Source organism: Hakea prostrata, chromosome 8 (genome assembly GCF_041222555.1).
Source record: "Hakea prostrata isolate BN-2017 chromosome 8, UWA_Hpros_2, whole genome shotgun sequence".
NCBI classification, from domain to species: Eukaryota; Viridiplantae; Streptophyta; class Magnoliopsida; order Proteales; family Proteaceae; genus Hakea; species Hakea prostrata.
Genome location: NC_142607.1, coordinates 15,593,818 through 15,605,830, shown reverse-complemented (window position 1 = coordinate 15,605,830; position 12,013 = coordinate 15,593,818). Strand labels below are relative to the sequence as shown.

General features: G+C 37.1%; 1 protein-coding gene across 1 annotated transcript in view; it reads left to right on the top strand.

The window, feature by feature from the left end:
* The window catches only part of GSL8 (glucan synthase-like 8), a 102,222-nt gene extending 93,703 nt beyond the window's left edge, over nucleotides 1-8,519 (top strand). Inside the window, exons 46-51 of the mRNA XM_089167276.1 lie at nucleotides 51-209; nucleotides 349-451; nucleotides 4,591-4,710; nucleotides 5,585-5,635; nucleotides 5,767-5,949; nucleotides 7,457-8,519. Coding sequence (XP_089023402.1) covers nucleotides 51-209; nucleotides 349-451; nucleotides 4,591-4,710; nucleotides 5,585-5,635; nucleotides 5,767-5,949; nucleotides 7,457-7,693 — 853 coding nt within the window. The 3' untranslated portion in view covers nucleotides 7,694-8,519. The remainder of the gene's footprint in view (nucleotides 1-50; nucleotides 210-348; nucleotides 452-4,590; nucleotides 4,711-5,584; nucleotides 5,636-5,766; nucleotides 5,950-7,456) is intronic.
* The last annotated feature ends 3,494 nt before the right edge of the window (nucleotides 8,520-12,013 follow it).

Here is a 12,013-nt window from a genome sequence, read left to right as displayed (position 1 = left end):
GTTTTGAGCGCATCTGCATTGCAATCAATCTTAATATTTATTGTATGCAGGCTTGAAGTGGCACTGCTTCTTATAGTTTACATAGCATATGGCTATACGGATGGAGGTGCAATTTCTTTTGTCTTGCTTACGCTGAGTAGTTGGTTCCTTGTCTTGTCATGGCTCTTTGCACCTTATATCTTCAACCCTTCAGGATTTGAGTGGCAGAAGTAAGATTTTTTTTTTTTTTTGGGTAGTTTTTGATGCACAGACTTCTTTAATTGGATGGTGGTAAATTTAATTTTTTTAAGCAGTGCTTCTGGCACAACTGCATATACTGACCTCGTTTTCATCCTGTGTAATATACAGGACCGTGGAAGACTTCAATGATTGGATCAGTTGGCTTCTTTATAAAGGTGGTGTTGGAGTAAAGGGAGAAAATAGTTGGGAATCATGGTGGGATGAGGAACAGGTTAGGTCTAACATAATTGTTTAGTTATCTTTTTTGTTCTTTATTACAAAAAAGATAATTGCAATATCCTAGGGTTTTATATTGTTTAAAAGGGTGCTCGTATTTGGTTCTTCTACTGTGAATGTAATTCAGTGTTTAGAAACTATGATTCAGTTGTCTAGATCTCGTAAATAAGAGTGAAGATGCCATTCATCTTATCTTCTTGAGATTGTGTAGACCGTAAACGGATCAGATTCGGCTCCAATATACCACTATTTGTATCCAAGTCCGTTTAGCTAATAGACTATTTGACACCGATCCATGTCTGAAGGAAATTTACAAATGGTTTCCATGAAAATTTATCAGATATGTGGAAATAATCCAATCCAAGAAACTATTCAATTACTTATTGTCAATTGCCCACACCTTTCAACTTCCAGTTCTTCTGCTCTGTTGCAATCTCAGAAGTGAATACAGAACCTGATGTGACCATGGTTGACAACCCCCCCCCCCCTAGGCCCAAAAAACCCAATCCAGAGCTGACAAGAGTACCCCAGGGGTATTTTGGTCATTTTCCAGACCTTTTAGGGTTCAATATGGGTCTAGTTGGAATCCCCTCAATCCAAGGGCGATGGATCTATATTTATTTTTTATTTGGGTTAGTATTTTGTGAGTTATACCATTTTAAATTCTTATTTGAGTTGTATATAAGATAAGACTCTTTCCTATCGTTTAGGAGGTTTCTTATTTTGTAAGAGTTTTCCTTTGATTAAAATTTTTATTTGGGTTTTTGTCCTTTGTTGGGATTCTAATCTAATTTAAGAGTCCCAATTAAAGTGTCTAGTGGTTTCTTATCTGGATAGAGTTAGTTGAAGTCAGTTAGGAGTAGAGTTTGATTTGATTTCAAAGAATGTAATAGCTATAAATAGCCGAGTAGTGTATGTAATTTTCAGTTTTGGATTGAATGAAAAGTTATTAAGGACCAGAGTTCCTGTTTTGAGGGGGTCTCGGCAGATTTTAGAAGATTTTCTTCAAATATTCAACATCAGTCAAGTTCCCAGAAAGTTTTTTCAGGCTTTTGAATTCTGTTCTGCAATTTCCAGCAAGTTTCCATCAACTACAGCCACCAAACGACAGCCCCAGATCAATCCCAGGTTAATCCAGTCCCCTCCCAACCCCATCACAGCTTCCTACCCCCCCCCCTTCTTCTAGACCACCTGGAATTTTCTGGAATTTTCGGACTTCTTCTCAGACCTAAAATTCATGGTCAGGTCTAAGGAAATCTAACCATTAGATATTTCCCAAAAGTTAGGAACATAATCCCCCTAACCCTAGTGACCCTCCATCCTAATTTCAACCCGATCAGAGCAAGCCCTAACCCTAACCAAGAGTCCTAAGCCAAGTAAGAAACCTAGTTTGAACCATAGCCTTAAAGGATTAATTCTGAAATTGTAAAACAACAAAATGAGTGTTAGTTCTAGCCTAATCATACCCTTGAATCATCCCTTACTCAACCCTAGAAGCCTTAAACCCCCCCCCCCCCCCCAACCTAGTTTTCTGATTTCTATTAAAATTTCAGATCTGAGTTGACATTACAGCAGGGTTTCAGAGTTCTAGGATACCCTGTACACCCTAGGAAACCCATACTCTTTGATGGAAATTCCTGACAGTCCTTAGATTTAGGAAAATTACCATACTATCCTTAACCCTAAGTCTGGTTTTACAGCACAACCATTGCCAAGAATAGCCCCAAAAAAGTCAAAAGAGTCTTTTACCATGGCTGTCAAGGGGATCTTTTACACCCAGATGGTGGTTCTACCCACAGCTGTGGCAGTGAGCTCAGAAGATCAGGACATATAGAGAAAGAAGACGACTGAGCAGCAGTAAATAAACTCCAAAGAAGAGGGGGAAAAGAATTAAAAGTTGAAAAGCAGAGAAGAAAAGCAAGAAGGAGAACAAGTGAACAACAAATTCAGATCCCATAACACAGCAGATTGTGATTGGGTTGAATCTAAGGAGGCGACGAAGAAGACGAAAGACTCTCACCTCGGCTGTAATGTGGGAGAACACATAGACCAGGTATATACACTTGTCGATGCCATTGGTTACTGGTTGAAGGGGCGGAGCAGCTAGGGTTTCGCATTTTGCCAACCTTGAAGAATGACGGCTTTGTTTTGGGACCTAATGGGTTTTTTTTTCTTCTTTTTTTTGATAGAATTCCTAGAGCATTAATTTGGCAAGTACTAGAGAAAAGAAGTATTGCAAGTAAATATGTAGACATAGTTAAGGATATGTATGATGGTTCAGTGACAAGTATAAGAACTGTTGAAGTGTATGCACTTTGAAATATTTACTGTTCCGGTACTGTTCACGTGAACAGTAAAATCTGTTTGTATGATGTTAGTGATGCTACTCTACTTTCTATTTCTAATGTTGGAGTCTTGCTACGTAAGTTTTGGGAGATTTTAGAAAGCATAGTTTCTATTTTGGTGGTAGTTTCTATTTTCAGAAATTTCTATTTTAGGAGCTAGGAAGTTGCTAAAGTTGTAATTTTTTGTTTCCTTTTTTTAGAGGACAATTACTTGTCTCTCAAGTTGTATTAGATTCATTAGAAGCTATAAATAAAATGGCTTTGTGAATCTAGACTCTTAAGCAAGAATCACAGGCCTCTTCTACTAGTTCCTCATCTCTCTTCTCTTCTTCTTCTTCTCTCTTTTCTTTGTTCTAGTTCAGTTGTTGTTTTGATTATTTAATGCTTGTTTTCTAACAACAATAGGGGGACAAAGTAATGAATTCCCAATTACAGGGCTACATCAAGGATCAACTTTAAGCCCATATTTATTTGCACTTGTAATGGATGAATTAACCTAAGACATTCAAGACAAGGTCCCTTGGTGTATGCTTTTTGCTGATGATATTGTGTTGATAGATGAGACTTAAATGGGGATTAATACCAAGTTAGAATCATGGAGAGCAACTTTAGAATCAAGAGGCTTTAAATTAAGTAGAACGAAAACAAAATATCTAGTTTGTAACTTTAGTCATGATCGGGCAAACGATGAGGTGGTGAAACTAGACGATAAGGAGATTCCTCAGAGTGATTCTTTTAGGTACTAAAGTTCAATCATAAATAAAAGAGGTGATATATAGGATAATGCTTCCCAAAGAATTAAAATATGGTGGATGAAGTGGAGAGGTGCGTCCAGGTCTTGTGTGATCAACGTATTCTATTAAAGCTTAAAGGAAAATTCTATAGGATCGTTGTTCGACCAACTATGATGTACGGTGCAAAGTGTTGGCCTGTTAAAAAGAATCATATAGATAAACTCAGTGTAGTAGAAATGAGGATGTTAAGATGGATGAGTAGCAAAACTAGGAATGATAAGAAAAGGAATGATTATATTAGAGTTGGTCTAGGCCCATAAGTGATAAGCTTTGGGAAAGTTGTTTGAGGTGGCATGACCATGTTCAACAGAGACCTATAAATGCCCCTGTATGGAGAAGTGATATAATTCAGATTGAAGGAACTAGAAGAGCTAGGGGCAAACCTAAGATAACCTTAAGAGAAGTGGTGAGAAAGGATATGCATAGCTTATGCCTTGTATCTAGCATGACTTCAAACAAAACTGATTGGAAGGCTTATTGTTGTATTTTCCTTTTTTCTTGTTCCTAGGATAAAGATTGAGTATTGGGGTAACTTGGGTAAGTGGCCAAGTAGGGTTCCCTCGTTAAGTAAGATGTTGAAATTTAAATCTATTATATGTTTTGAAAAAAAATGAAACCATGTTACTCTAATTAGATAAAACTTTAACCGGATATTATCCGGTCTGGTAAGTAACTATCTGAATCTGAATGCAATTACTTATCAGTTGGATACAGATATATTCTGGTAAGAAAAATTATGTATTTGGAGTCCCTGGAATGAATGTGGTTTTGCATTCAGTAGCGGATTTACAGGTCATGGGTTGTGTATCAGTACACTACAATTTTGTGTAGTTTTGAATATTCTATGGCTGTTAATATTGCTCAATTAAGATTCATCTACTGCCCATTGCTTTTAATTTCTGTTCTCACATGCTTTGAGCATGATTTGTTGTTCTGTGTTTATTCTGTTTTGTCTTTCCATTTCTCACTCTTTCTCTCCCGCTCTGTTTTTACAGATGCATATCCATACACTGAGAGGTCGGATATTGGAAACCATTTTGAGCTTGCGATTTTTCTTATTCCAGTATGGTGTTGTCTACAAACTCCAGTTCAAAAAAGATAGCACTTCACTGGCGGTATGCTTCTTCACTTACACTATCCTCACTACCTTCCCCCAACACAAGAGAAAGAAAAAGGGTTTTTGACTATCTTTATTTGTGTTGTTTGTGTGATGGTGATTTAACTTGGTTCCAGTATCATCCCTTTGAATTATCTTCTTAATTTTGTTGGCTTTGATTTAGTGTCAATATGCATGATAAAAGAAAATGATGTTCTGCTTGTGTATTGGTATAACCTGTGGGATAAGATCCCTTCCTATACCCATACAGACCACCTGTTTTTGCCTCATGGAAACTAGAATGGTGTGTGGCAACTTTAACCATTGCATAGATTATGGTTTGGATCTACCTCTGGTCAAATTTCAGATCCGAATTGAATTATATGAGTCCCTTAGTTGGCATAAAGATATTCTATTAGGTCAATTTCACATGAGCCCTTTTTAGATAGTATAATATAATATGATATATGGTAGCAAGTTAGTTGAGTATAGATTTGGATGTGTCAAAGAATCTTAAGCTTTTGGAAATATCCTCCTGAAAAGCACGGGTAAGACTGCAAAATTTGTAACCCTCCCTTGCCCCCCAGTGGTTGAAGAGCCTCATGCATTGGCTACCCTTCTATTGGGTTAAAATAGCCAAAGTTTCAGAATAAACTCTCAATATTTATGAAGGCAGAACCAAATAAACATGAGTAATTCCTTGACCATAAATTTGCGCATCCCCTTAGAGTCAATCTTGAAAGTATTAAACATTTTAGGTTCCTGATGTAAACTGTGCTTTCTTAGTCAATTTTGAATGTATTAAACATTTTGGGATCCTGATTTTAACTGTGCTTTCCTAAACTAGCTTTTTTTTTTCTTCTTGTAATAATGATTGCCTCTCTCATCTACAGATTTACGGGTTCTCCTGGGTTGTGCTAGTGGCGATTATCATGATATTCAAGGTTTGCACAGCCCTAGTATCTTTTCTTCTGTGGCCGATATTTTATTCAACACCAATGCTATGAAATTTCTGTATGGCTCTTTTTAGCGCTAATTTCTCAGTTATATACTTGTATCTTCTATTCTTATGCAGATATTCACCTTTAGCCCCCGGAAGTCAACCAACATCCAGCTGTTAATGCGTTTTATACAGGGAGCTTTAGCTTTAAGTATTATTACTGCAATCTGTGTTGTTGTTGCCGTAGGAGATCTGACAATTTCAGATATTTTTGCAAGTGTTCTAGCATATGTTCCTACTGGCTGGGGTGTTCTATCAGTAAGTGATTTTTTTAATGTTTTCTTCTTTATCTTTTATTTTTTGCTAATATATAATTCACTGTCAAACCCCAAGAGAGAGGGTGGGGGGAAATATAAGCTCTACAATGCACTTGAGAGTGACAAGAATCTTGGGCCCTAAATCAGGGTCATGGCAGGAATAGGCTTAGCTAAGAGCATTCAAGGCTGGGATTGGGCTTGCAAAAACCTTACCCAGCCCATCCATGTTGCAGCCCTAGTTATTTCTAACTTTGAGACGAATGGGAAAAGCAAAAAAGAAAATCCATTCACCATTGCTGATCAATTCAGAGTAAATGAGCCATTTCCTTCTCAAAGATTCCATAAACATCCTCCATTAAGAACTATAGTGGGTACATTCCTTCTTTAAGACTCTGCTAGAGAAAATAGTAACTTGAAGAAAATAAATTACTCCTTTGAGAGAGAAACTTCCAAAGTTGAAAGCACTAAGCCTTTCAAACATAGTTGTCAAAGCGTCCGCCTAGGCGGCAAAGTGGTTTTTCAACGCTTTATTTTCAACCGCTTAATTGACTCCCCATCTACAAAGGAACTCCAAGGCCCAAAGTGACATAGAACCTATATTTGTTCCGGGGCGGCCTCCCCAAACTGTCGGACAAAAAGAATGTGAAGCATGAGCCATACTCAACATCAAGAATCAATGAATTAGTAAATGCCTAGGCGGACACTTTGACAACCATCGTTTGATGAGATGAACTTATGTTTATGTTCTTTTTTTGAATAATTTTTCATAATTATAATTCTTGAATGGTTGCTTTTTTTGAATGAATGTGACTATTCAACGTTTGTTTAGCTTATTATAGAAAGTAGTTTGACAACTATGCTTTTAAACTTGAGACTCACTACCTTTTGAAAGCATAGCAAGCTAAGACTTGGGATGACAACTAACTTTCTATTTCCCTGACACCTAATATTTAAAATTTTATATTTCCGCTTATGAGAGAGAATCTTGTAGAAGTAACCATCCTATGCCATATATTATCAGAACTACTTTTGTTTCTGACTTTTTGCATCACTAGTTGAATTGTATACGGAAAATTCTTACATCTAATTTGTGTCAATCAAACCCAAAGTAAATTCTTGGCTAATAACATATTAGCATCACTGTTGAATGTGTGGGACAAAAATATCCCTAAATCAAATTTGAGTTGGATAAATATTCTAAGGAAGTATAGTTTGCCATTACAGTTTTGGGTTAATGTTGTCTTGTTATCAAAGTGCAGCAAGATTCCTCATCTTAAAGCTGCTATTTGGGGTTTCTGGCCATTTTATATTGTTTCATAATCAAACTAGTTTGATAAGGACATTACATAGAATTTTACATGAAGAGTATCTGCCAACTCAATGTCTTTGAGGTTGGGATTGGTATTAGTGTTTTGACAATCTTTTCCGAGTCTTTGATGTTCTCATTAAGTTTAGGTGATAGATTTCATTTTCCCTTTAGTAACCTCTTGCTTTTCTGATTTTCACAGCTAGCCATCACATGGAAGAAGATAGTAAGGAGGCTGGGACTTTGGGACTCAATACGTGAGTTTGGCCGATATTATGATGCTGGCATGGGTGTAATTATATTTGCACCAGTGGCATTTTTATCATGGTTCCCATTTGTTTCTACCTTCCAGTCGCGTCTTCTCTTTAACCAAGCATTCAGCAGAGGGCTGGAGATATCCATCATCCTTGCCGGAAACAAAGCCAATGTTCAGGCTTGAACCTTAAATGCTGTGTTTCAGATAAATATGATAGCTTTTTTCTGCATTTGCCTATTTCTTTAATGTAGTATATGACCAGGACCTAAGGGGGTCATCGTCCTTTTTGGTTACACCTTCAGGGTTGATTATCCATGTTGTGTTGCTGGGTGGTTAAGAGACTACCATATTCTGAGCTCTGACCTGTGATTTCCATGGCGGGAGCATGTAGGATAACTACAACGTAAATAGCACCATGTACAGGTTATCTTACTTCAAATATTGTACATATGTATTTGAGCATTTAATCTCTCCTATATTTTGATTCTCGGTTTCTTCATTTTTGATTTCGTTTCTGATGGCTCATGAACCTGTGTTTCTTTCTCCCAAAATGATGGGTTGCATTTTCAATGTGAGACTTTCCAGTTTCATTACGGATTCCTGCTGCTAAGTTAACCCTAGGTTATTGAAATGTTTGTACATGGAATTCCTCTAGAGAGTATTTAGAATGCAGCTGATGTGCTGCACGTACAATTGGGTTTTTGAGTGTAGACGGGGTTGCCTATCTCGAGTTCTCCATACACGAACGATCCAAGAAGAGGTTAATTTTGATGCTGCTGTATGCCTCCCAAAATTTTGCATGTGATAAGAACCCTCTGCTGTGCACTTCTCTCTGCAGCGTGCAGTAGTGCAGCACCACCAGGAAGGCTGAGATTAAAAGGTTAATTTTAAGTGAAAAGATCCGTTTTGAGAGATCCGATTAACACATACCCATGAAAGCCCGGTTCAAACGTTCTTCAATTTCCACGACTTTCGTTTTCTTCTCTTCGTTTCCTGGGGTTGCAAATGCATTAGATACTCTCAGCCCTGACGCTTCTTTCTAGTTGGCTGTAGTCCTTGTGTATTTGGCTGTTGAGGTTCAAGGTAATCAATCGATGGTTTTCCCCTTCGTTGGGGCGAGTGAGGTCTTGGACCTTTCTCTATCGTCTTTGTTTAGTAATGAATGTCTCGCAAATATTTTTGAGTGAGGTTTTACTTCACTCCTCTCCAGTCTCCAATATGTTATCTGATCTTGGATTTAGATCAAAAAACAATAGATTATGGGATTGAGAGTTAGGCGAGGGATACTGTCAAAAGTAATTTCATATGGTTTTTTGGAACTTCATTTGTTTCGTGCTAATTCCGATCATGGATATCTTAATATTTCCAAAGGGATGTGCAATCAGAAGACTAGTCCTCTAGAGCCATTCTAGCATACTAGTTCAAGAACCAGTCTTTTGACTTCACATTCTTAATCATTTTATAAGTTGCCAACTAAGTTTTCCTTGAAAGTGTCCGGAAAACAGGGAGCGAGTTTGAGATGCCACCGAAATTTAGGTAGGGCAGGGAGAAAATCAAGAACAGCTTATTTGTTGAATCATACCATGTGAAAGCTTTATTATCCACTCGTGTCAAGACCTTTGCGAGGATGAGAGCATGGGACGACAGACTACCTGTGTGGTGAGGATTTGAATCCTTCGTTTTTATGTTTCATATCATAGATATACAAACCACGCATCAACATTGTAAAGATTGACATGAAAATAAAAAAAAAAAATAAAAAAAAAAAAATTTGGTAACCCAACATTCATTTAAAGACAATAGCTGAAACACCTTAATTACATAGTTCAAGGAGCCAAGGAGAGGAAGATGGCCATGTAGTCCTGCCTCCAAGGGACAAGGTCTTTCTAGCTAGAGAATGAGCAACAAGGTTCACTTTTCTAGAACAATACACAAAAGAACACCGATGAAAGTGGTGTATTACATAGTTGATATCTCTTACAATTGATTGCACCTCAGCAAAACCATTCCCACACCCGCCGTTGAGCCAATCCACCAATGTAGCATTATCCGACCTAATATGCACTCTGCCAATTCCTTCTGAATGACTTAAAACTGTTGGTCCCTATATTATTGCTTAATTACTGTTAGGACTCTGCTCTTTATGGAATTACTACTATTTTCTTCACTTCTAACGATGTCAATACTCAATAGACCGTTATGGTTGGATGTTTAATTTCTATTTTACCCTTCTAAAATTAAGAAACCAAATGACAGTATTATCTTCATTTAGAAGAAAAAAATTAATTATCACAAACTTTCAGATTTGGCAATTTTTAAAAAAAATAGGATTTATTTGAGTTTTCTTTTAAAATATTTTATTGAGTAAATCTTTTTGAAAATCTAACCAGTTGGAAAAATTTTCTTAGTTTTTTTCCTAATTAGTAAGGATAGTAATGTAATTTAATATAAAGTATGAATAAATAATATAAAACCTAAGAGTTATTTTAGAGTTTTTGAATAAACTAAAGATAAAACATCATCATCACTTAACTAATAGAGCTTATCAGCAAGAAACATCAATAATTACAAGCAATGTTCAATATATCTCTTCATGTCGCCGTGTCGGTGGCTGGCGACACAGCGATGTTTTGCCGATACTTCAACGATTTTTGGATATGTGCTTGCAGGTCAAAGAGTGCAGAAACACTTTGTCTATTTCTGTGATTGTCCCTCTCCTTTCTTGAGATCAATCATGTAACTCTCCTCATCAAACCCAAATTTATGAGCAAACAAAGTATGAAAGGATTAGAAAGGGAAGTAGCAAGCGTAGGGCTCCAAATTAATAACGAAAGGAAAAGAATAATAGAAGAAGAAAGGATGAGTTGGAAGCGATATTGATCTGATAGACGAGGCCAATCTTCTTGGTAAGCTCTTTACCAGTGTCGGAGGCCAGGTGAAGCTTCATCTGCTCTAGTATCGCTGTAGCTCATTTTTTGACATGGTTAAAATCTAAAATAGAATTGGGGATTTGACAAAATAAAGAAAACGCAAGCAGAGAGAGAATGGGAGAGAGAGAGACTGAAGAAAAAAGTTGCAGGCTAGAGATAAATAGCAGCGGTGAAGTTTTTCGTCATCAAAGTTGGAGAAGGTGAAGATTCAACGTCAACAGTTCGATTTTGTCCGATATTTCGCCTGTTTGACAATTTTCCGGCGACTTTCGGTCGATGTCGTATCGAAGCTGAGTTTCGTGTCGCCCTTCAGCGACATGCCGACTTATCACCGAAATGTTGCAATAAGTCGGCGACATAATGTACTGTGATTACAACCAAATTCTAAAGTTGAATTAATAATTTTAAAAAATATAATGAATAAAGTAGTAATTAGGCTTTAATATGTGGGGCAAGAATAATTATCCCTCTTCAACCTAAGAAAAGAAGAAAAAAAGAAGATGGTGATTATCCTCAAAGACACATATGACCATATTTCTCTTTTTTTTTTTTTGGTAAAGAAGACATTTATTGAAGACTGGAGCTAGTACAAACATTGACTTCTTCATTGCACATCTGAAGAAACCAATGATTGGTGTTACGCCAAACAATCGGTAGCTCGACCGAGAGGGCCACCTTAGCCAAGAAATCTGCAATCAATTTGTAAGACCTTGAAATGAAAATAAAAACACAAGCTACAAACTCCATTTGAAGCTTATGACCATATTTTTCATATTTTTCGATACTTACATGTGGGTAGGGTGTGTGTGACCAACTCTAAAGTCAGAACATTACATAGAGGAGGGCGTGGATCCCCCTCTCGTTACCAAAGATATATATATATATATATATATATATATATATATATATATATAACAAAAAATACGAAAAAGAAAAAAACAAAATGTACAGAGAAAAGTTACGTAACCTCAAGGACAGGTCCGTTTTGGAAGGTAGTCTTTGCGAAAGACTCGCTCTCCTTCTCCTCTTCTTTCTCTCTCTCCCCCAACATTTTCTGCTTCATTTTGTGTAGTTTTCCTTTCTGGCGTTCTCTGTCTCTTTTCTTCCTCTCTCTTTCTTCGCGGTCGTCTCCGATACTCTCCTGTTGGAACTCGAAGCGCCTGCGATCTTACGCTCATGTCGTCGGTAAGTATTTTCTTCCTTTCACCTTGTCTCTCTTTCGTTTATCACTTAATTGCAACTCCGTCCAATGTTTGTTTTTTAAATTCCTTTTTGCTTGGGAAACCGAATCAATCAATTTCCAGAATGAGATTTAAAAGTTTTGCCTCTGTGTTTAGGGCTGAATTATGAGAAACCATGGTATGGACATCGGTGTCTTCGTTTGGTATAACAGAAGCACGGATGATAGGTGTTGGTTAAAACGATTTATTCTTTCGTTCCTTGTCCAATAAACTGAGTGAGAAAATGGTCTGAAGAACATGTATGACATTATCTTGGAAGACAAAAATCTGTTACAATGGTCCCATCAGTGAACGTGTCTCTCGGTACCACTCCTGCTTGCAAACCCCTCCTT